General features: G+C 38.3%; 1 protein-coding gene across 2 annotated transcripts; it reads right to left on the bottom strand.

Moving 5' to 3' along the window:
* Nucleotides 1–1,006: 1,006 nt before the first annotated feature.
* Nucleotides 1,007–16,424, bottom strand: LOC121809786 (phosphatidylinositol 4-kinase alpha 1-like). 2 transcript variants are annotated; one of them, XM_042210587.1, is made up of 26 exons: nucleotides 15,310–16,424; nucleotides 14,847–15,188; nucleotides 14,599–14,760; nucleotides 14,218–14,388; nucleotides 13,918–14,076; nucleotides 13,692–13,819; nucleotides 13,298–13,604; nucleotides 10,586–10,754; nucleotides 10,237–10,454; nucleotides 9,506–9,664; nucleotides 9,235–9,417; nucleotides 8,613–9,122; nucleotides 8,164–8,523; nucleotides 7,761–7,975; nucleotides 7,405–7,588; nucleotides 7,160–7,296; nucleotides 6,909–7,059; nucleotides 6,312–6,578; nucleotides 5,936–6,013; nucleotides 5,601–5,657; nucleotides 5,044–5,216; nucleotides 4,766–4,961; nucleotides 3,932–4,072; nucleotides 2,430–2,638; nucleotides 1,598–1,759; nucleotides 1,007–1,516 (listed from the first exon to the last, which is right to left on the bottom strand). In XM_042210587.1, the coding sequence occupies exons 1-26, from the start codon at nucleotides 16,171–16,173 to the stop codon at nucleotides 1,258–1,260; spliced, it is 5,961 nt and encodes a 1,986-aa protein (XP_042066521.1). In that variant the 5' UTR covers nucleotides 16,174–16,424; the 3' UTR covers nucleotides 1,007–1,257. The 2 variants fall into 2 exon arrangements, with proteins under 2 accessions (XP_042066521.1, XP_042066522.1); XM_042210588.1 differs by lacking the exon at nucleotides 15,310–16,424 and having other exon boundaries at nucleotides 14,599–14,674; nucleotides 14,847–14,988.
* Between the last annotated feature and the right edge of the window lie 8,041 nt (nucleotides 16,425–24,465).

The raw sequence follows: 24,465 nt of genomic DNA, 5'->3' as shown, positions 1-24,465 counted from the left end.
AAATGAGAAAAATTTGTTGGAAATAATGTAATAGATGATAGGCCAATAAATAATAAAGTAAAAGAGAATGAGAAAATATTTTTAAAACTGGATATGGACTATTTTTATGAAAAGAATGAAAAAGAAAATTCAACAATTTCTATGGAACGAATAGAGTATATAACTCAAGAAATGTTAGTATTTTGAGAATGGGAGTTTTATCTTTTGGCTAATTAAAATTTATATACTCCCTCCGTCCCACAAAGATTGTCTCACTTTGACCGGGCACGAGTTTTAAGAAATGTAATAAAAACTGAGTTGAAAAAGTTAGTAGAATGTGCCTCCTACTTTTATATATTAATTTTATAATAAAATGTGAGTATGAATGAATTAGTAGAATATGAGGTCCACTACCAAAAATGGTAAAAAAGTGAAATGCGACAAATTTTGTGGGACGGACGGAAATGGAAAAATGGGACCAAAATACGAATTTGGTCCAAAACGTTAACTTTTTGAAAAACAGGTCCATAACAAATGAAAATGTCGACGAAGTAGTCATTTTTTGGAAAAAACTAACAGTAAACGCTAACTGCACAGTGGCATGATCATTTGTTTTTTGATGGAACCGTAAAAAAAGGACCACTCCGACAAGGATTTCATTTGTTATGGACCTGTTTTTAAAAAAATGAATATTTTGGACCAAATTCGTATCTTGGTCATATGTTTAGGACCAAAATTAATCGAATTTTCTTTTTCATTGGTCCTAAAGAAATAGTTAATATCCATTTATAAAAACTTTTTTCTTTCTTTTTTATTTTATCATTTTTGAGTACCACCATTCACTATATTATTTCAACTTCTTTTTCTTCATCTCTCTTACTTTATCAATTACGCATTAAAACTTGTGTCAGTCCTAATTAGTCTATTTCTATGGGAAAGAGGGAGTAAAATTTATTTCTAATATGTAAGAACACAATAATTGGTTTCAATCTTAACCAAACGGGGAAATGAAAACACAAGTGCGACATTATTAAATAGATTGCTCTCCAAGCTTCTATTACTGCGACGAAATTTCCATATCTGATAAAGAAAAATCGAGCTACACCCTATTTAATATCCTACCACACATAGCGACTCAGTTCTATCTAAAAAAATCATATGGAACCACAAAAAATATAGAAAATGAAAAAGGTACCAAAAAAATTAACACCTAATTTTTCTCCTCATTTCCCAGCTACAGTTGAAGAATCACGAGAGATGGAAGATTATACAACTTCCTCATTTCTCAATGCCTTGCTGGAGATACTGAATCAGATCGTACCCAGCTGTCGTCCACTTATTGTAGGCATCGGTACATATGCGGATCATAAAATTGGCTGCTTCTCGCTCGCTCATTTCTGGATGGAATCTCTTTCGAAGATTTCCAATAGGATCGCCTCTGCTGAAGCAAGGCAACCCGCTGTCGAGCATCATGGCCACTGTACTTATGATCCCATCCATGTAGCGTCGTGCAGCAAGGTAACCCTTTACACACAAGCTGCGGAAGGAACAATGCTCAGAACAATAGCATCGAGCATAATTCGTGGATGGAGAGACCAACATACTATTAACACATTACCTTACGAATTGGTACCATGTGTCACTTTTCATCACCCCTGATGGGTCGAGTAGTTGAGTCATCTCGTGACTCAGTTTGAAGTGAGCATTTTCAAACTTCATGTTTCCACCCGGCGAAGTTTCCAAAATAAAACCAAAATCAATATGAACCAACCTACCTACACTGCATTCACAAAGAACCACAACAGGTATAGCATCAGCATGATATGGTTAAAATCAATCTCTCTCTCCGTTCCAAGGAAGATGACCCCTTCTTAGGTGGCACGCGAATTTATGCAATTTTATTTTGTGTGAAGTGGAGAGACTAAAGTAAGAGAGGAATAAAGTAGAGATAAATGTGTTTCCATTTTTAGTAATGGGTCATCGTGGTTGGGACAAACCAAAAAGGAAAGTGGGGGTCATCTTCAGTGGGACGGAGGGAGTACAAGAAACATTGTCTGGAGATGTGACAGGTGTATTAGAACTAACTGTCCATGTGAGACTAACACAGATTTTCATGCTATAAGTCACTGTGTCTATGACATATCAATGGATTTTAAGCATCATACCACTCTGTATTAGCGTAGAGACTGTAATATATATGGGAGGTACTAGTTACCCTCAACTACAAATACTCTTCAACTCCTTAAGATAAACATCCAAAATATCAAAATAGTGTAAGAAAATAAAGAACAATATGCTCTATGCCAGAAAATAAAGGAAATCCGAATACTGAACCTTGGGACTGCACTGTGAACCACAGAATCTATCTATGGACATGAAATGACCAAGTAGAGCATCAGTTTATAGTATTGCAAGCATCAATGCACACACATGCACAATGAGCTGCTTACCTGTCAAACAAAAGATTCCCATTATGTCTATCCTTTGGTTGAAGCAAGAGGCTGGCAACTGCATATCCGGCACTGCTGATGAGAAAATTGTCCCTAGCAGTTTCAAAGCTGCGCGATCCAACTGGCCCAAAGTCCTGTTGAAATATCTCATATAAACCACCATCAGTGGTCTCGCCCATCTGACTCCTACTTCGAGAATCGGGCACAACCTGTCAAGCGTATTGGTGTAACAATTACTAATACTTATAAAATATATATTGGGTTACTGATGGAGTAGTGGAGAGTTATTACAATGAGGTTACAAGATGGTGGAGTAGAGTTACTGATAAATGTATTGTGATCATTATTGTCATATTTATTTCAATATTATTTATGGCGTATGGCAGCATATGGCGGTCTTCCAGAAAACGCCATAGGGATATGGCAGTCGATAAATATATACATAGAGTATAATATAAAATATTCGGTCCCCAGTACATGTCGTATATTTGACCAGTGTCGGTTTTAAGAAATTGTTTAACTTTGTGAATGAAAGTTAGTGAAAAAAGTAAATGAAATGTGGGCACTACTTTTATATACACCCTCCGTCCCAAGTAAGATGACCCCTTCAAGTAGATGGATGCAGTATGCATACAGCAAAGAGTATGGACTTCTTCAAAACAAATATGGAATGCAAGCTAACTCCCCTTACGGAAACCAACACAAGCCTTTTTCATTTATCCAACCACATCAGACACCAATAATAGATGTCAAACAGATGCATGTGTTCGCTAATCGAAAACATAAAGTTCATCAACTAAAGTCAGTAAGGATGCCATTTGGTTATTCTTCAAGTAGAATTTCTCATGAAATCTTTCACAATACCTAATAACTTAATTTATAGTGCATTTTGATACAACAAATGCGTAATCCAGAATACAACCCGACACTTGCTACTTTTTACTCCCTCCGTTTCATAGTAGAAGAGGCGTTTCTCTTTGGCACGCGATTTAAGAAAAATTGTGTTTAAGTGAGTTGATTAAAGGAAGAATAAAGTAAGATGTGAAAAAGGTAGAGATGAAGAGAGAATAAAGTAAGAGAGAGTAAAGTAAGAGAGAAGAAATGAGTTGACTTTTGCTAGAAAAGGAAATGACTCCATTATTACGGAACGTACCAAAATGGCAAAATGATTCCACAGGTGGAGAATTAGTTTAAACCTGATAATTTGTCTTTGTGATAACCAGGTGCAAGTGAACCAGTTCGGTTTGGATGCTTGGTTAAATAAATTTTTTGTTATGGTATTAGATAAAATAGGTTAAATGCAGGATGAGGGGCGCATTAATATATTATCCATGATGTGAAAGAAAAGAAAACTAAAAAGAAAGATCATAGACAATAAATGCAGGATGAGCTTGCACAAGGTGAGCATTAGATTGTGAAGAATTCATATTGTGAAAAAAGAGGCACACGACCTCATTTCAGAAACTTGTCAGAGGTATAATGTAACAGATAATTAGACACACCTCGATAATTCCTCTTTCTGGGCCAGTTGGGAGTACTCCATAAGGAAACAAATAGAGACTAAGACCAACAGCTTCAAAGATATCCTTCAAAAGTGAAATAACTTGCAAAGCAAGTACATCTTGCCGGCAGTCATCTCCAACCTACAAGCAAAGCCAGTTGCAACAGGATAAGAACCATATATTCTTAGACATGCTTAATCACTTCTCTTTCCTACAACTAAGAAACAAATTAACACAGATACTTCCTTAATGGCGTGCAGTGCACCTCCATACTACAAACCAAAGTTAAAAGTTGATTGAGGTATTTTTTTGACATGCTAAGTTACAAGATAAATAGGACTTTCACGCAGTAGGTAGCAAAACACACAGTCTAAATAGGAAGGATATAAACATATCAGAATATGAGAACATTTAGCATGAGTGGAGAACAGACAGCCTGTGCAAACTTTACATGTGTAACTATCTATTTGAAGCCTGTGCAAACTTTACATCAGACAGCTTCATATCAAATACACTACTGCCTTTCTTTCATAACTTTAATGGCGTCCTCTTTACTTAAACTATTGTTCTGTCATAAGGTCTGCCAGTGTTGCTAATTCATCCACTTTTTGATCTTATATGTTCAGTCCATCCCTATAAACTATAAGCAGGTTATATGTGAACAGGCTCCCAAGCCAAATCCCGTAGCCATTAGTGCTTCAACCTTGAATTGAGATACAATAGCATTCAGATACAAACAAGCATACAGGTCCAACAGATCAGGCAGGTAACGGAAATAATACCTTAAAATGAACTATTTTTTAAGCAACAAGTCTATTCCAGAATGTCATATACCTTGAAAATACAAGCTTGAGGTGTTACATCGTTATGATCTCCATCCCGGTCCACGACATTGAATGTTATCATTATAGGAACTTTTGCTGCTGACTGCAAAGGTATTCCACTATCAACCTGAATACCCCTAACAAGTTTTCCGGGAGCAGTAGGTAGGTAGAGGTCATCTCCATCAACTTGGATTTTCTCCAATTCTCTATCAATATTAAAATATATGTATCTTACTGTTAAGATTAAATAGGAAAAACAAGAAGAAAAATTTAAATTGCAATCCATACTTTCTTATGCCAGCTCGCCTATCCTCTTTTGGAAGTGGAAAGAGGACACCCGATATAGATGTAACCTTGTCAAAGAAATCAAATTCTCTTTGAAAAATAGCATGTGCTTTGGGACTGAAACCATCAATTATTTTTTCTCTTACTACTGGAAGCAAAGCTTGAAAGGCGATAGTCTGAAGAATAAGGAAGGGACAAAATAAACAATAAAGTATAAAAAAAACTTCAGAATTAAACTAAAATATAAATGAAATAGAAACTATTTTACTAAAGCATTTCCAAGGGAAACTACCATACTTAAGGCTATATTAAAACGCATATTGATTTGACGTCAACTAATAAATTCAATCCTTCAAATAAAAATAATGTGTGACTGTAAATTACGAACATACATAAGGTACATGTAATTCTGCAGAAGATCAATATAACATGCAGAAACATTTACATCTATTAACATAATTAGCATATATTTATAATAAACAATAACTAATAAAATGAAGGCTATGTAGTAACAAATAAAAATATGTATTTTGTTCTTTTCTGCATCAGAAGAAGCATACCGTGGGAGACGGCAAAGGTGGATCTTTTGCCCCTGGCTCAGGAACACAGGTTTCACCCTGTAGGAAAATCTTGTCATATGTAATTCAAACAATATAATACCCCCTCTGTTCCATGAAAATAGGGACTTTGGGAACGGCACGGGTTTTAATGCAAAATTGGTAAGGTCGGAGAGAGATAGAAAGAAAAAGTGATTGAGTATTGTTAGTTGGCCCACCTCATAAGAGAGAAAAACTTGAAAAAAAACTAATTTTGTGGGATGGACCAAAATGAAAAAAGAAGAGTATTTTTATGGGACGGAGGGAGTATGTTGTATACCATCAGCAATCTTTTTCACCTGTAAGTGCCATATCAGAATGTGGGAAAAGATATCACTTCGTTGGGCAGCTCTAAGTAGGTAACCCTCAACTAACTTCTGCAAATCAAAATTGCTTATATGTAAAGTACATTTCTGGTAAAATATTCAAGGTGAAGTAAGAATGCTAAAAATGTTGTCCTTAAGTGATGATTTCAAGTAAGATCATTTTATTAAATATGTGAATTCTAGTGGATTCTATATTTCACATCAAAGGCAACTCAAGAGCAATGGACGCATGGCACCAAACTATTAATATCACCTAGCTTGCAGTTTACCAGAATATACTTTTTTAGTTCACAATATCACTGTAATATATGCCACTAAAATGTAATCACGTGAAAGCAAGCCATGTTACCCCTTCATCGTGTCTTAGTGCCTGCACCAGCTGAGGCATGAAGAATGTCACTCTGTCGGGAGGATAAGATTCTAACACCCTGAGAACATAAGCCATGACTCGAGGGTGACCTTTGTATGCTGGGGTGAGGAACTCTAAAGCTTGTGTAATTGAGCAAGCTGCCCAGTGTGGTAATTGTTGCAAGAGTGATGAATTGTCATCCACTGCTTTGGGGGTTATGAAATAAGGCAAAGCTTCTGGAATACTGCGAATCTCTGTTATATGTGACTAAGAAGAAGAAAAACAACGCCCAGGTCAAAACCATGTCAAAATAAATAATGAAAAACGATGGAAAATACAACAACCAAGAGGTGATGTTTTTAACGTGAAAAGTCTTATCTACATCTTCCGGTTTATAATTATAATCTTACTCAGGATGGAACCACTGAAACTTTATAAAAAAAGCAATATTTACATCAGGATTCCAAAATGAGTTTAAGCTTTACCTACAGCTCATATTGCACTTTTGTATGTGTGAATTTACTTTCACTCCATGAAATAATACTATGTAGTGCTAACATGTAAATTTATTGTCTCAGGAAAAGTTCATTAGTGTACTTGGACTAGATGCATGATTTCAGTCTTCAGAAAAGAATTTGCTGGAAATCGTGCACCCAAGGACAGAGCAATTCGAGGATCAACAGTAAAGGCAATCCTAGCAAACTCAGTCCATTTGTCGGAGCTAATTTTAAGCCGATGAGAGCTTTCCCTGTACACAAGGTTAGTATAGGAGATATCATATATATCACCACCACTGAACTAAGTAACAAAATAAATTGAAATAGTTTGAAAAGGTCAACAATCATTACTTTGATCCAACAGGATGAGCCCAAACCTCAAGTCTGTCGGCTTCGTGCTGGCACAACATAAGAAGTAACTGTCTTCGCTTCTCTCGCCCAACAGCATAGTTATCCATCTGACCCCAGATAGGATGATGGTGATCCTTCTGCAGAACATTAGAATTTTCCTCAGCTTCATAAAACTCATGCATAAAGAGCATCAAATGTTTTAGGGTCTGGGCCTGAGCACTTCAGGATCTTTATAATTATCTTACAGAGTCATTTGTGGAGCTTCCATTTTCAACTCCCTGGGCTTTAGGATCATGTTGCGTTGGGTCAACCCGCTCATTAGCAAGATGATGGACAAATACTAAAACGGATTGAGCTTCACACTGAGCAAAATACTTGTTTCTCATATCATACCAATCCGGCTGGTGGGCAAACCACCCTAAGGCAGCTCTTTTGAAAAGAAAATATAATTGGAAAAATGGAATACAGTCAGAGGTTTACAATGAGACAAAGTAAATAACCACTTCAAAAAAAGTCTCAATTCAGCTCAATGTACAAGACTTGCCCATGAAGACCCACTCGGTTAAGAATAAGAACTTACGAACATGAAAAAATGATATACCTATATATTCTATCTTCCAGCAACTGAATCCCTGATCTGAAGTTCTGAAGGTTTCCCTGTGTTTGACACGAACAAAATTTCAGACCAAAAAGCATAAGAGTGAAGAAAGTTCCTGCAGCAATTGGATGTCGAGTAAAATTCCAAGGAATTTTTGTAGTCCCTTGTAACATCCGACCAAGTAGCAAAAGCTGTTCAACACTATCGTGCCGAACGACCTGAAAAGACAATATTTCAAAGCAATGAGTTAAGGTACCCACAGTAACAACATATTTTTTCATGCAACATTTCTACTTCAGCCATCATTAAGTAGTAGTGCTATGTAACATTTGGGACCAGAACAAAATTTTGATACTGACAAGGAGACTTTGAATAAGGCCTACAAGAGTATAAGATTAAATCTTACTTCAAATCGATCAATAAAAAATCCAAGCCACAGCCTATGTGCCATTATTTGTTCAACCGGATCCTTCTCTGGCTGCAGCTGGGGCTCACCAGCAAAAAGTTGGGGCCTCAACTTCGCAGAAGGTCCATAACACCTTATATCCGAAGCAAAAAGGCCTCGTTTTGTGTCTATTGTCCATAACCAGGCATCTACCAGCTCAGCAAGCACAACAGAACCCAACTGAGGAGCAGCAGAAACCAGCCATGTCCATATGAACACGCCAGTCTCCACAGCATCAAGTGTGGTTATGTAAGCTGGACACCAGCAGAGAAGGCGCAGAAGTTGAGAAAAGCTCTCAGAATTTGATTTTGAATCTGAATCCTGATAAAATATGTTAAATCACGTGTTCAAAAAAGAAATAAAATTCAGGTCATAACTAATACAAGGAGAAGTTTACAAAATGTTATTACCAGATTGGATAAAAGCAATGCAGTAGCTTGAGAACAAGTTTCACGGAAAGATGATTTGTCTACTTCTTCCCCTTTCTCCGCAACAGTTACAAACTTCTGAAGCAGCCCTACAAATTTGGAAAGCAATACCTCATTGAACGATTCTTTTTTAGGCTGTGGTGGCAGTGCTGATCCATCCGGATTATCTATATTGATAGCACCAGTAGATTGATCAAGACCACCAATGCTCTCATATAACCTTCTCATTCCAGCAATTTCTCCTGCATGGTTACACTTTGCTGACGCACTGACCATACCAGTACCAAGAACCTCCAAATTGAATCCATCCATCAACTTCAGATTTCCACCAGACGCCGCCGCGGCGGCGGCCATAACTGCAGGAATGTTTGCAGTTTTTGGACCATTCCAACAATCGTTTTTACCGGTGCCTATCCGTATTTCAGACAGTAGAGAAACAACATCAGCTGCTGGCTGTGTTCTCTGCTGTGTATTAGCTTTGCAAAGGTTTTCCTGAACATAGAGAAGGTACAAGCAAAACTGAGTCTCCATTTGGAAGATAGAGGAAAACCTAAGAAGAAAACATAAAGAACAGAGATGCCTGCCAGTGAAGAAAGTTATAAACCTGAAGAAGACCCTGACTGGTGCATGGAGCATGTGAAAGTGACACAACAATCCACTCACGGACAACCTTTTGGTACAAAGTGCGGACACTGGTAACGTAAGCAGGATCACTCACTACAGCACAAGGTGGATCATTATGCATTGAAAGCAGAAGAGCATCCAAACAAGATGAATTCCACAATATCTGAGTCATGTAACCATTTAAAGTTATTCGTGGAAATGTGAGCTAGAAAATGAAGAGAGAGATGATGAAAAACCACAGGGCATGTTACCTGAGGTAATCTCTCTCTGAGTTGTGTTAACAAAGTAAAAGATATATCCCGTACATGCTCATCCCTCTGGGACAAGTTTTTTATAAGAAAACAGGCATGGACCGAGGGAGTAGACTCTCTAATCTCAGCTTCAGGCCCAATCACAGATGCTCTATCCTCCTGCAGAAAATTGCAATGGACCATGACATTTTGCAAAGAAATCTCCCAGTAGATAATACTCCCTCCGTCCACGAAAAATAGTCCCAATTTTGCCATTTTGAGATGTCCACAAAAAATAGTCCCATTTCTAAAAATGGAAAGTTTCTCTTTCATACTTTACCCATTTTTTCTCCTCTTTCTCATACTTTACCTACTTTTTTCCAAATCTCTCTTACTTTACCTACTTTTTCTCCTTCTCTCTTACTTTACCAATTTCTCATTAAAACCCATGCCATCCACTAATAAGACTATTTTTTGTGGACGGAGAGAGTAGAATAAAGAAAAAGTATACCGAAAGAAACAAACAGAATACATAATTAAAACCCAAAACAAATGAATTACAGGCTTCCACAGGATTATATAAATTAAATAACAAACTAGTCATGTAAAGGTCCCCAACAAAATGAAGAACAAGTACGCAAGCCGTTATCCAAATATTATAAAAATTCCAATAAGTTGCCCAAAAGAATATGCCAGACTTGTGCAGATCCGCAAACAAGACAAAAGAGAAACAGGGATGAAGAGTAGAATACCAGCCAAGTTATTGCGGTTTCAAATGCCCGCTGAACAATAGCAGTCAAACATTGAGATACAGCCGGCATTAGATTAGGACTTCTTAGGTATTCAAAGGCGCAGCTGAAGGCACTCCGAGATGCAGTTGAACTTGGGCTTCCATTCAGAATACCTCCATTGCTGCTAAATCGTATTATCTCCAGAAATGCTACTGCTAGAAGATAGGTTACTTTGACACCTGCACAAGTCACATATATGGTATCCATATTTTTAGGATTGGAGCCACCTCTTAAATAAGGAAGGGTGACTAACTTTAATATAGCCAAACATAGGTCTGGTTGGCCTAAATAGAATGTACTATTGAATGACCTGAGATTGTACTCATTGCAGAAACCTCCACTCGCCCTCCTAAAGCAGCAGCAAGAGCACTTCTTTGAGTCCCAGCAGCTTTCTCATTCCCACTCCCACGACGACTACCTGGGTGATGAAGAGCATTGAGTTCCAACTCATCTTCAAGCCATTTCACAGAGCTCACAACCTGAACACAATTTTTCCAACAAAAAAATTACTTATAACAAATAAGTACTTAGTACTTGTCATTTAAAATATCAATAATGGCACCAAATAAACAACATAAAATTCAATTTGAGAGAGTTGACCTATTTGAGAGACCCTATTCTCCACCAAAAAAAAGTGTTTTTAATCATCTCATACACATCTGCATTAATGAAGTTTCCATTCAACTTAATGATGGAGTTAGTGGAGGATAATCAAGGGGCAGCCATTACTTGGTAATGGATTAGGTGGAGGACATCAATCTTTATTATGCATCATGGCTGTAATTTATGTTTTTTATTTAAGAGCCACTTGCGGCGTTCTATATAATGTTGGATATATGTTCTTATTGTTTTTGGTAAGGTTATCATGGCTTCTATGTCTTATGCTTCCTTTGCAGACATCTTATCAAGAATAAATGGACCCACCTGCCTTCAACTCTGCATCAATTGGTGCAGTGAATGTGGACTGTGTCCTAGGGCAAAAATTGACGGATCAAGAAGGAGGTCGTGATTATCAACAGTATGCAGGCCCAATTTCGTGCATACAAAGAAGAATAAAAAAATTGCGACTGAGTACAATCGCCAGAAGATTGATATCGATGCCCTCATGCAGGAGCTTCGAACTCCTCACTTGGCACCCACCCAACCACTATACGCTCACCGCCACAACTCGCAACCTCCGCACGACAGTTCATCCAACACGACCAGCCAGGACTCAGTCATCCTGCACACTGCGCCAAAACCAGCTAAACCGCCTAAGGTTCTGCTTCCTGTATTGGCGCCAACATCTGCACCCCCGCCCTCACCCTCAGTTTAACCACGTATTATCAATGGCCTGATTCCATCTCCGGCGTTTCGCTTAATCTCGCAAGTCATTCTTCTAATCCAGCAGCAGATTTGAATCAAGCCATGCAAAATAGTAATTTTAGTCCAACGCCCATATCTCAGACCGCTCAGTCGGGGTTCATGGTGAGTTTAGCAGTTCCTCTCCATAATCAGACAATCTCTATGAGTACACCACATGTAGCCGAGGTGCTAGGCCACGGACGAGTTGTTGTCCCGCTTGTGCAGAATGTTATGAGTCAAAGATTTTCAGCAGAGATGCAGGTCGGGAGCAATGGTGCACCGTTAGGTCAGACGCAGGGTAACGGTTGGGCCCACCTGCCGTTCAAAGTTTTTCCGGTTTGTCCAACCCATTGGTAGTGCAAGTGCGACTGCAACATCCTAATGTTGGATGGGGTGCAAAGGCAGGCCAATTCAACCATGGGTTGTGCTCTTTTGGATCTTTTTTTTCCCTTACCCTTAAGTCTGCAAGCATGAGTACGGGCCTCCTCCGGATAACGCAATGTCTTTAGGAAAAGGCTGTTTCTACAGCAGTATAATTGATACACACTGGCATTAACGCAGCAGCCGTTTCAGCTTAATGACGGAGTTAGTGGAAGATAATCAAGGGTAAACCGCTACTTGGTATTGGAGAAGGCAGAGGACAAAAACCTTTATTATGCATTATGATTGTAATTATTGGCTTTTACTTTAGAGCCACTTAGTGGAGTTCCTATATAATGTTGCGTAGAGGTAAGAGAAGAGAGATATTGTTGAATATTGCATTCCTTTGTTAGAGAGAGTTAACTATTTGCACACTTGTTTATGTTCTTATTGTTTTCTGTAAGGTTATCAAGGCTTTTATGCGTTATGTTCTTTTGCAAACATCTTATCGAGAATAAACGGACCACCTGCCTTCAACTCCGTATTATCATCGTTGTTCATATACAGCGATGAAGAAGTTATTCAACAAAGGTCAAAGAAACCTGCTCTTTGGAGCTTGATTCTTGAATTTGAAGAGTATCAAGTGACATGGTACGTAGAAACTCAAGAGAGATGAACTAAAATAACCCCTGAGGTCTCAGTTGCTATACTTGAACATGGAGGGAGTGCTATCAGTCTCTTTTTTTCACATTGAATTCTAAACTCCTGATGGTTTAAAAGGAAATACATCAAGCATTCTTACTACCATCTTTCTTTCCAATTCAGATCCCTCCATAGAAATTAATTGATATATATGATACCATTTGTAATGTTCAAGCAATTAAGCTTCAGAGAAAAGAGAGATTCAGGGACAAAATAATTTATGTTGTGACCATCAAACACCATTTTTATCATGCAGTTTAAGAATCAATATATTCAAAGCCAGGTGAACCTATGAACATAATATATAGAGTGATATCAGGCTTCACATTGATAGGGACAGAGGGCCTTTGTAAGTTCATTTTACCAACATTATATCTGCTAGATGTATGAAATAAAAGTGAATGCAAAATAAAGTAAAAATCTTCATGGTTCCACCAGAACAAGCTTGCACAAATATATTTATGTATATTGAAGACTATAAAAAATTGTCGGAGTGTGCAATTATTTCGAATTTATGTTTCTACTCAACAAAACTCATAACCCCCAAAGGCCAAAACAAAAAAGGTACAAGATGGAAGATATGAAGAGTACTTATGTAATAACTAGGTTAGCTTACGAGAGGTGGAGTTCCTTGAGAAATACGTTGAACAGCAGCTGACCATAAAGAATTCCACATGTATGGTCCACACACGGCTTGGAGAGCGGTGGTACCCACACTGCCTGCACTATTAAGTGTCGTTGAAACAGACTTTGTTGTAGCCACAGTTTTCTGTATTGGAGGTGCTAAACCAAATAGCGCAATATAGAACCACAAGTTACGAAATAGCTTTAAGAGTGAAGGTTCTATATCTACACAAGGATCAAAATCTGAACATATTTCAGCCACAGCAGGAAGGAGAGGCCCAAGAAAATCTGCTCCACTCCTGAATATTGATTTTACTAGTTAGAAGTAACTCATGAATAATTGTCCAGCAATTGGATTTTTACAATCAATAATTGCTGAACTTTACCTTCCACTTTTGGACTCAGCCGCCAGGCCAACATCTGAGCAAAGTGATAGCAAACGGTGACGGTAATCTGACCGCAACTTATTACATGTAATACCACTTGCAATCAATAAAAATCCTGCAGGTAATGTCTAGAGGTGATTGAACCAGTGAGCAAGTAATTGTTACAGCAGAATTCTACCCTTAACAGAGTATCCTACCAATATTCTGATCCAATGTTGAAACATACCTCAATGCGTTCTGTTGTCGCCTCAGGTGCCTGAGTTTTACTTTCAGCAGAGCCAACACCTGAGAGTTTGCCCATGTAGCTCCGAGTCATCAAAACTACTGCTTCACGGTAAGACTTCTCAAAACCTAAACTCGCCATGCGAGAAACAGCATCAAGAAGCTGCAGTAACTCAACAAAAGCAGGTTGAGAAAGTAGTGCGACATAAAATTTATAAGAAATTGAAATAAACAAAATGTGAAAAACATAGCAAGAAGCTGAAAGAATGCATAAGGATTTTATCATAAAGGGATTGGAACTTACGCGAAGCCTCAATAACCCTGGAGTGGAAGCATCACCCTCTTCTAAACTTTCAATAAAAAGAGGTAGTATCATGTCAACAACTTCACGCTTCTTAATGGAAACATTGAGCTCAGCCAACAAATGTATGATGTTCAGCTGTATAGGTGGAGTAGCTGGCTTCTCTTTTCCATCCTGAAAAAGCACATTAGAACGTCAAAAGTTAAAAACAAGAGAACTGCTACAGTTTTTAATTCCCAAGAGCATGTATGTCTTGGTCTCACTGCATTTACTTTGTCTGCTGTTTCCTTACTTCTAGTCAGTAATTCATTAAAATGTTTTGCATCTTAATCTTATCATAAAAGAAACAGTTGACAGTTTGACATAGTGTTAATGGATACTAACCTCTTCCTCATAATCATTTCGTTCACGAATACTAGTTGCCAGTCCCATGATAAAGGTATCTAGGGGAGCCCGGTCCCTGGACCAACCAAATTCAATTAATTCACAGCATGTTTTCAAGACACTTTTGAACATAGATCCTTGACTGCTAGCTGAAGTGTCGGCCTATTCACAGAAGACCAAAGGAAAAAAATTCTTTTATGATATTAACAATCATACATAGCATCAGTCCAGCCAAAGACTGAATATACCTGAGCACAAGTAGCCAGCACAAGGGGTTTAAAACGAATTAGCAGAACCCGTAGGAGCTGACCTCCCCGAATAACAGCAGCTTGAGAGATGCCAGAAAGCAAACAGCCAAAAAGATCTTCACAAGCTCTCAATTTACGCCACACAGAGAACAAACACGCCTCCGCAGCCTCAATCAACGATCCAAGAGCTCCATGCAACAATTTTTTTGAAGACTTTCCTTCTGTGTCAAGAGATGTGAGAGTCTTGATTTGCAGCATTGCAGCCGCTTGATACACTGACAGCTTTCTGTTAATCCTGACTTTCAGCAACTGCCCCTGCTCTGACCAATCACGCTTTCGTATCTGTCAATCCACAAACAATTTAATCATTAATTGTTTCTGCGCATAGATATTAAGAACCACCAAATGTCAAGGCAACAACTTTTATACAGAATTTTCTAAGTGTATTAGAGTTTGTCATTACCTTCAAGAAATCGGCCATTGAGCTAAGTTGACTCTTTGCTATTCCTCTCACTTTCTGAATAAGGCGGGGATCAATAGCCACCTTACAGCATATGTGTCCAATCAACTTGAAAACAATTTCTTGTTTTTCAAGACTCTCCACTGGCTCATCCTCAAAGAATTTTAAGTTTTCCTTATAAGTTGCGGTACCAGATAAGTCCCCATTGCTTTTCCAAGAAGCGCCATTCTCCACAATACCTAAGCTGCCTGACGAATCAGCAGAAACATTAGGGGACTGATAATAGACTCCACTCAATGGAGAGCCCTGCGCCGAACCTGCATCAGGGGTCAAAATAGGAACCCCAACATCAAAGCGATCAAGAAGAAAGCATATCAATTTACTGGCATCAGCAAGCAGAATTGGAGGGAAATTCGAACACAGAGAATTCAAGAAATCCCTAGATATGCTTGAATCAGCATTACTTATCGTCTGAATTACAATTTCACCAGTGAACCCCGCAACATCGGTAGAAAAATCAGGGGATAATTGGGCCGCATTCGAAATGTAACTCATGAAATCGTTGAAGAACGAAGAAACCGCGTCGGGAGAAAACGCCTGCGGCCAGAATTTGGGATTCAAGGTCAAAGGAATTGAGCGGTAAAAAGCGAGAATCAGCGACTTGGGGGTTTCGTGTTCCGAATTGGGGCATTTCGAGAGGAATCGCGCGACCGCGAGAATTGAATGGAGTTGAGACCTTGAAACCGTCGGCGATCCCGTCATCAGAGACTCCGCCGGCGGGCAGCGGCTGCAAATCCACGCTACCTTATTGCCAAATTGCGCCGGATTCTGCGCGATTAAATCGCAGAGCTCCACCAACGACTCCATTGCTCGAAATCCAACTCCGATTCGTCGAGCTTCTCAGAATTCCACCTAAATTCTCATTGATCAAAAACACCAGGTGCCACCGAGAACCACGACAACTAAATGCGTCGACTTTCGGAGCGGAATGCAGCAAAATTAGAGTTTGAGCAACGATGCCGGTGATGAAACGACGCCGTAGGGTGACTATCCCGACTTGTTCATACATTACCACCTCTGGTTTTTCAGATCATTTTGTTTTTGTCTCCAACTTTTCTTTTTATTTCCGGAAATTATGATTATATCCATAAATAGTAAAAATGGATGGTACCAGTATATCACTGGTGAATTTAATTAAACTCTGAATTTATTTAGATTTATTTTAACTATAAACATTCATAGCTCTCAACATTGTACTTGTGAATTTATTTAACTCTAAACAGTGTTTTTCTTCTATTTTATTTAAGATGTCTATTTTTATTTAATTCATTTTATTTAAGATATTCACTTTTTATATTTGAAAATAAATTCATTTATCTTCTCTCCTCATTAAAATATTAACTAATTTTTTCTCTACCTACTCCACCTAATCATTTTTCCTAAAATCTCATACTACTAAAAAATATAGACATCTTGAGTTTGGCGAAGATAGGGGTGAGCATTCGGATTTCAGTTTGGCTTTTGCCTAAACCGAACCGAAAACCGAATTAAACTGAAAAACCAAACTGTAATCATACAAATTAAAACTTAACTCAAGAGTATGAATCTGCCGGAAGAGGCCTCTCATCTTTTCTCAATCAGGGTTAAGTTGAGAATGATGAGGAAGGTGAAAGGGGTATATTATAGGTGGGCGTCATTTAATTAGTATTGGGCTAATGAAAATTTTTTTGGGGGGGCCGATTTGGTAGAGCAATTAAAGGTGAACCATTGTTTTACATAATGATTACATTAAATTAGTTAGAGGCTCAAGTTCTGATCTTTTACTTACTCTTTGGGCTGGAAATACTGCACTAGTTCGAAAATAAGATTTAATCGGAAGAACTCTTTAATATTAAAATTATTTTAGCCTATGCTTTAATTAAGGACTGAATAATGTTGTTGTATACATTACAGAATTTTTTTAGTTTCTACTAATAGTGTAATTAAGTCTAAAATAGTTTAAATTAATCTTCGGATTAAATTTTAGGAATCTATCATGAGCCGAATTAATTTTGAAAACCAAGACCAATAAAAGGAAAAATATAGTTTTAATTGCATCATTAAGTTACTATATCTTTTGAGGCGAAGAATAGTTAGACTTTTATTTTCTTTTCTCAAAAGGAGAAACTCGCGAGGAAAATAACACCGAGAAGCAAGGATTTAGTATTTAAGAGCATCCACAACCGTGCTATTGCCAGCGGCACCGTTATAGGCCCGGCCCCACTTTTTCTGCCTGCTCTCTGGCAAAAGCACAACACCCACAACTGTGCTCTTCCGCAAGGACGAGCACAATTAATTTAAAATTCAATTAAACAATAACATTTCAATAATACTAAAATTCATTAAAAAAACCTAAATAATATTACAAATGACAAATAAAATAAAAACAACATAATTAAAATCCTAAAAAATTAAATATTACATAATTAAAATACTAAAAATTAAAAAAACCACTACGCGTTGCCGAATTTCGCCCACATATGTTTGATTAGGTCTTCTTGTAGTTGATTGTGGATTCGGGTATCGCGCATTGTGTGCCTTGTCTCGATTCTTTGGCCGACCGTCGTATGCTCGCCTTGGCGTGGGGGAGACCTCGCTGTTGAGCTTCCGGCTTCGTCCTCGTCGTAGAAGCTAGCCGCCCTCGGCCATTCGTCGGCTATAATCATGTTGTGTAAGATAATACACGTGAACATGATGTCGGCGATATTATTCAGTACCATAGCCGAGCCGGGGACTTCACAATGTTGAATCGGGCTTGAAGGACCCTGAAAGCTCTTTCGACATCTTTCCGTGCGGACTCTTGACGCTGCGCAAAAAGAACCCGTCTCGGGTCGTGCGGGTTGTTGAACGTCTTCACGAAAGTCGACCACCTTGGGTAGATACCATCGGCGAGATAGTAACCTATGTGTTACCTATTTCCGTTGATGGTGAAGTCGATCGCCGGTGCTACACCATTCATCACATCAGTGAAGAGTGGTGAAGAATATAGTACATTCAAGTCGTTGTTGGATCCAGCAACGCCGAAATATGCATGCCAAATCCATAGGCGGTAGTTGGCGACCGCCTCAAGGATAAGCGTTGGGCCGCCGCCTTTGTGACCGCTCAAGTGTTGCCCCCTCCAAGCAGTCGGGCAATTCTTCCACCTCCAATGCATGCAGTCAATGCTGCCAAGCATTCCGGGAAAGCCATGGACTGATTCGTGAACACGAAGCAACCGTTGGCAATCATCGGTGGTGGGTGCCCGAAGGAATTCATCCCCGAAAGCTGAACGAACGCCCTCGCAAAAATTCTTTAGACAAAGGATTCCAGTGGACTCACCAATATGCAAATACTCGTCGAAGATGTCGGCCGTTTGCCCAGTAGCGAGTTGTCGGATGGCACACGTACACTTCTGCAACGGCGTGATACTTTGCCGACCGGCTGCATCTGGACCTGTTTGGAAGAATTCAACACGTGCGGACAATGTGTTGACAATTCGCATGAACAAGCGCTTTGACATGCGAAAACGACGCCTGAAGTAATCTGCCGGAAACTGCGGCTGGTCGGCAAAGTAGTCGGCAACGAGCCTTTCGTGGGCTCCCTCCCGATCACGATGAATGTAGCGCCGATTTGATCTGGTTCGTTGAGGAGGAGGAGCGGGGGTATTCGCCGCAACATATGCTTCGTAAGTGGCACGATGTTGTTTGTAGTATTCTTGTTCTTCGCGTTCCGCTTCCGCCATAATATGGGTGAAATCCATTTGAGGTTTTGAATGAGGGATGAATGTGTTGATAGTTTGTATGAGAATTAAGAATGAGAGATGAATGGGAGATGAATTGATGTGATAAATGGATGATGAATGTGTGTATTTATAGATGATTTTGGGGGAAAAAAATAAAAAAATAAAAAAATTCAGAAAAAACGGGAAAAAAACGGCCATATTTTTGGGATTTGGAATTTTTTTAATCAATTTATATAATTTAAAAATGATTTTTAAAATAAAAAATAATAATTCAAAGGCAACGGCTATGCCGTTGCCCAATCATAAGCCGCCACGTCGCCTGCTCGCTGGCACGGCGCTGCTCGATGCATCGAGCAGCGCCGTGCCAGCGGCGCGAGCGCAGCGGCGGCGGTTCTCGTCCTCGCCGCTGGCACGAACGGTGGCCTTCACACCCACCACCGTTGTGGATGCTCTAAGAACCTTGGAAAGAGTACGAGGTGAACTTTTCTATAATACATACTGATATGGATAAAAATGCAAATTATTTTGAAGTGATATCTATACTACTTAAAAGTGACAGTTGGTTGAAATTTCTGTAATACCCTTTTTGGCGGGAATTGTGAAGCCAACTGTGTATTTTTTTTACAATTGTTGCAATTTCTGGATTACTATTATATTATATTGTTATACTCTCTCCGTCCCATAAGAATATGCACGATTTCCTTTTTAGTCCGTCCCACAAGAATATGCACTTTCTAATTTTGAAAAGTCTTCTCTCTAATGAGGTGAGACTCATTCTCCACTAACCATACTTTAATTACTTTTTCTCTCTACCTTTCTTTTACTTTATCAATTTTGCATTAAAACTCGTGTCGTACCTTATGTGCATATTCTTTGGAGACAGAGAGAGTAGAAAATAAGTTGTCTGCACATGTGATACTGTGAAAACATAATAAACAAGATGAATTATATTTTCTCAATGATGCTATTGAGTGTATTTTCTTTAATAATTCATCGGTCCATGTGCAAGGAAATAAAATCACATTATTAGTATTATGATTATGTAACTAAGAAATAATGATAATAATTTCATAGATTTTATCTCATGCACATGAAATCCTTAGTGAGCTAAAATTACAATTTTAGGAAAATTAAAAATCAAAGGGAGAGAGGAGAATCAGATCAAATTTAGAACATGAAAAATAGGAGGGAGAGAGGGGGAGACAACCTATCAAACACAAAAATCTTTCCTGCAAAGTAATAGTCTAAATTAATGAATCTGTTTCCAATGCAATTTATCCCCGAAAAAGGTAAATAATATGTAAGTATTGATGTATATATATTTTAAAGAAATTAGTGTCTGTAAATATATGGAGAAAAGGTGCAATAACTAATTGAAACTAACTACATTAAGGATGCAACATACCGTATCTTCAAAGAAGTTTTAATTGTATTTCTAAGATATATATATATATATATATATATATATATATATATATATATATATATATATATAGATGATAGAAGTGATATAATGAACTGGAAAGTTCGTGCATCATTAAAGTACATCCAAAGCATTTCATTGAATGACTAATTTGCTTCAATTTCTGAATAACTAATTAAAAGAAGTTTGTTTGAATTATGGTTTGAAAGCAATAGAGATAGATGATATAGATCTTAGCAGGTATAGGAATTAATGACACCATATTGATAATTAACTCCCAATGCAGATTTTTTGTAAAGAGTAGTGAAATAATTACCATGGAAATTTATGTAATTACCTTTGAGTTTGTCTGCCTTAAATCTCCTTATAATCTTTGTTGTTATATACTTTATGTGTAAATTGTTTCTCTTCCTTAAATCACTTGATAACCTGGGCATAAAAATGGAATTATTAGTTTTCCAACTAAGTATAACTGAAATTCAACAATTATATAGTGCACACTTTGTTATATGAGTAATATGTTGGTTTTTGCAACAGATCTATTTAGTTTGATTGAAAGATTTACATCTAACATGCCTTTTCAGATTGTAAACAAGTAAACATGTTCATAAGCATATAATCACATATTATACTGAATATATGCAATTAAATACAACGTACCGTAAGAATTCAAGAGTTGAATTCTATCACCTTCTTCTATTGATCTCAACTACGGATCTTCTTATCTATTCCTTTTAACTCGAAATTATCCTTTGTGTGGGCAAAACTTATCAAATCCTCAAAAACTGAAGAATAATTGAAGACAGAAATCTCTACGAAAGAGAACCGTAAATTTCAATCTCTCTTAGATTGCAAAGAATGAAATTTGTGAATTAAATTACGTCTGTCTTCTCTTCTTCTAAGTTATTATTTTGGGCCAGACCAGGTGATGCACTTTTTATTAGCACTATAAATATCTGCAAGTATACAAAATAGGAATAATATAGCTAAAGGTTAGTACCGGATATCGATCACGGGGAAAACAAACACAGACTGTCTATCTTCTACTAAAACTTTTGGGAATTTTTGAAAACAAAGAACAATAAAAAGCAAAGAAACAACTTATTGCAAATAAGTCACGGAGATAAAAGTATAGAGATAAGGGAATTCTAGGGATGTACTTTCACAATTATGGTTATACAAATTTCAACTACAACACCCTAGCACATTTCTTACTTTGATAGAACGAGCCACCTAGTTTATGCTCATGCGATGCAAACGTTGATTACAAACATTAGGGTTGTCAATCCTAAATACGTAACTCCTAGAAGTTCCTAAGACCCTTATAAAGTCCTCACTCTCAATTAACAGTGTCGTTTTAAAAGAAGCTAATTGTAGTGTCTATTAAGTGGATCTAACTCGCCAACCTCCCTCACGATTATGTAGCAAGTTATATTAAATCATCACCGAATGTGTCACTCAAATGTGAAGTATTATGGAACAACTTAAGGAAGAAACAAAGTAAGAACAAACAGATGTTAAATAGAAATATCAATTGTATAAACCAATAAAAGTTACTAACACATCCCTAGAATCCTATGAGTTTAGTTACACATGATAGAATAATATGATTAGTCGTATTCTAGGCCTTGGTTACTGGTCAGTATGATGTGATTAACATGCATTATTTGTAAGAAAGTTGCCTAAGTGTGCAGGAAAAAGGGTACAAACCAGTAGGAGAGAGGTCAGACAATTCAGGTGGAAAGGGCGCCAGAAAGGTGCAATACTAGTCAGGATGCATGCAAAAAAGGCTCGAGATGGAGAAGGAAGGATTGCAAGGAATGACCAACTACACGCGGGGGCAAAAGAGACATTTCATGAGGAAAGTCAACCCTAAAAGTGAGGGCAAACCACCCTATAAATAGAATGTCACTTAGAGAGAGATGGGGGACTACTCACCATTACCAAGAAGATCATCATCTCACTACACACTTAACTCTAGTTCAAAAAAGTCTCTCTCGAATATCCTTAGTTCTAGCTGCAGTCTAGCTCCTGCACTTCTCATTCCTCGCAACAGCCATGGTCAACTGAAGATTCCGGTCACCCGCCGGAGAAAGTTCACAGCCGTTCCACCTAGTCAGCATCGTAGCAGAAACACCATTTTATCGTCCGTGGGGCAAAACAATCTTTAATCTCTTTTCTTAGCTTAACTTTAGTTGTTTCATCTTTCGAATATTTCGTAATTTTAGTTGTCTTTTGGATTTTTAAGTACTCTGATCTGGATCTGCTCTTAATGAAGTTTGATTTCACTTTTTGTTCATTTAATGGATTGCAACATGTTCATTTTGTCTTGCTTAGATAGATTTGGAATTTTAGTGTAGAATCTGCATGTTTAAGTAAGAATTTCTTGTGATTTAGCTAGATCTAGATGCTGTGTATTTTTCATGTTTGTTGATCAGTTGAATCTGGAAATGGTTTGAGTTCATAGCCGAGAAATTTCTGTCACTTTGCATGCGTGTTTGGTAGCGTAAGTTGAGAACTGTCGTTTGATCTTTTGATTGTGGAATTTAATTTCAGTTTAATGTTGTTGCATAATTTTTGTGGATCATTAATGGAGTTGATGAAGTTGCTGAGATTTTGTGTTGCTTGGTGGTGAAGACAATGTCCTTTTCTGCTTTTTGGACCACTTTTCACTTTTTAGTTACTTTTTCTTTTTGTCCTTTACCTTTTCAGAGATCCTACAGACCTGACAGTGGCCGCCCTGCACCACCAAATATCTCCTGTTATTCTGTTTAGCCGTTTATAGTAACATTCCACTTTTCACATGTCCCTGAAACACTTTGTCTTACATATTCACGTACATAGTCAAATACCGATGATTGTCACGCCCACTGGCCAGTAGAGTAGATTTCTTTAATTTCCTGCCTAGATAAAAACCCAACCCAAGCGTGGTAGAAAACCAACCTTCCAGATTATCACCACAATCGCTCTGATGTGTCCATCACTGCGGGATCCGACCCTTACATCCACTATACTAGCCAGTAGAAGTGGGTTGAGGAATTTTTGTTGATACCAGGTTTAGGCTGTCGTAACAACAGCTCAACTAGGTTGGGATATCCTTTTGATCAGTTGACCACACCACGATCCTGCACAAAACCTGCTCTTTCATATGGCGTTGTTGCCGGGAATGGATGGCGTTTTTATTTGCTATTGTGTGTGATATTTTGGAGTATATATTGTTCATAAATTTTCTTTTCTTTTGTTGTTTCAGTTTATGAGAAGGAGCTCAACCTTTGAGCAGTGAAGACCGAAGATACTCCCGCGAGGATCGATTCTTGTTACCACTCGTTCTGGCATGTCGACAGTCTTGTCTGACCTAGGCGCGAGTAGTGATGAGGACAAGGACATCATAGAGGAAGTAGAGCTAGCATCACTAGTCAAGTTAGAAGAGAACCCGAGAAGGATGGCTGATCTGATAGAAGATGACCCAGAGATCGGATCGCTGAATGCACATGTCGATGGAGAACCCCCACAAGCCATAGTTGTCACCCCAGGGCAGGCAGCCTGCGACGTTAACCCACATGTCATCGCAGTTCTACCCACGTTCTGCGGGAAGAGCTACGAAGGACCTTACGAATTCCTTCATGTATTCTGTAAGATTTATAAGGCGCAGAGGCGGCCAACAAGGTCGAGTGAAGATGATTATAGATTGAAGGCCTTACCATTCATCTTGAAGGGAGAAGACAACACATGGTTCATGCGTCTACCACCCAACTCCATCAGAATGTGGGTCGACTTCAAGTTAGCTTTTCTGGACCAGTTCTTTCCATCACCCAAGACGAATGCGCTAAAAAATGAGATATCGTGCGTCAGGCAAGACTATGATGAACCCCTTGAGCGACTACTGGGCGTGATACATGAGTCTCCTGGACGCATGTCCCAACCATCGCATGTCTGATGTGGAGATCTATCACACCTTTTATGAGGGAATGAACAA

Source organism: Salvia splendens, chromosome 6, assembly GCF_004379255.2.
Source record: "Salvia splendens isolate huo1 chromosome 6, SspV2, whole genome shotgun sequence".
In the NCBI taxonomy this organism is placed as follows: Eukaryota; Viridiplantae; Streptophyta; class Magnoliopsida; order Lamiales; family Lamiaceae; genus Salvia; species Salvia splendens.
The sequence above is the reverse complement of the archived record's forward strand: the minus strand, read 5'-3'. Positions and strand labels throughout refer to the sequence as shown.

Bases quoted from the DNA above. Each gene is read 5' to 3' on its own strand.
- LOC121809786 (XM_042210587.1), bottom strand. From the start codon at position 16,173: ATGGAGTCGTTGGTGGAGCTCTGCGATTTAATCGCGCAGAATCCGGCG. The intron at 14,761-14,846 runs GTATATTCAGTC...TTCTGTGAATAG, and splicing joins TGCTGGCTACTTGTGCTCAG to GCCGACACTTCAGCTAGCAG. The intron at 13,820-13,917 runs GTATGTTTCAAC...AATCACCTCTAG, and splicing joins CGACAACAGAACGCATTGAG to ACATTACCTGCAGGATTTTT.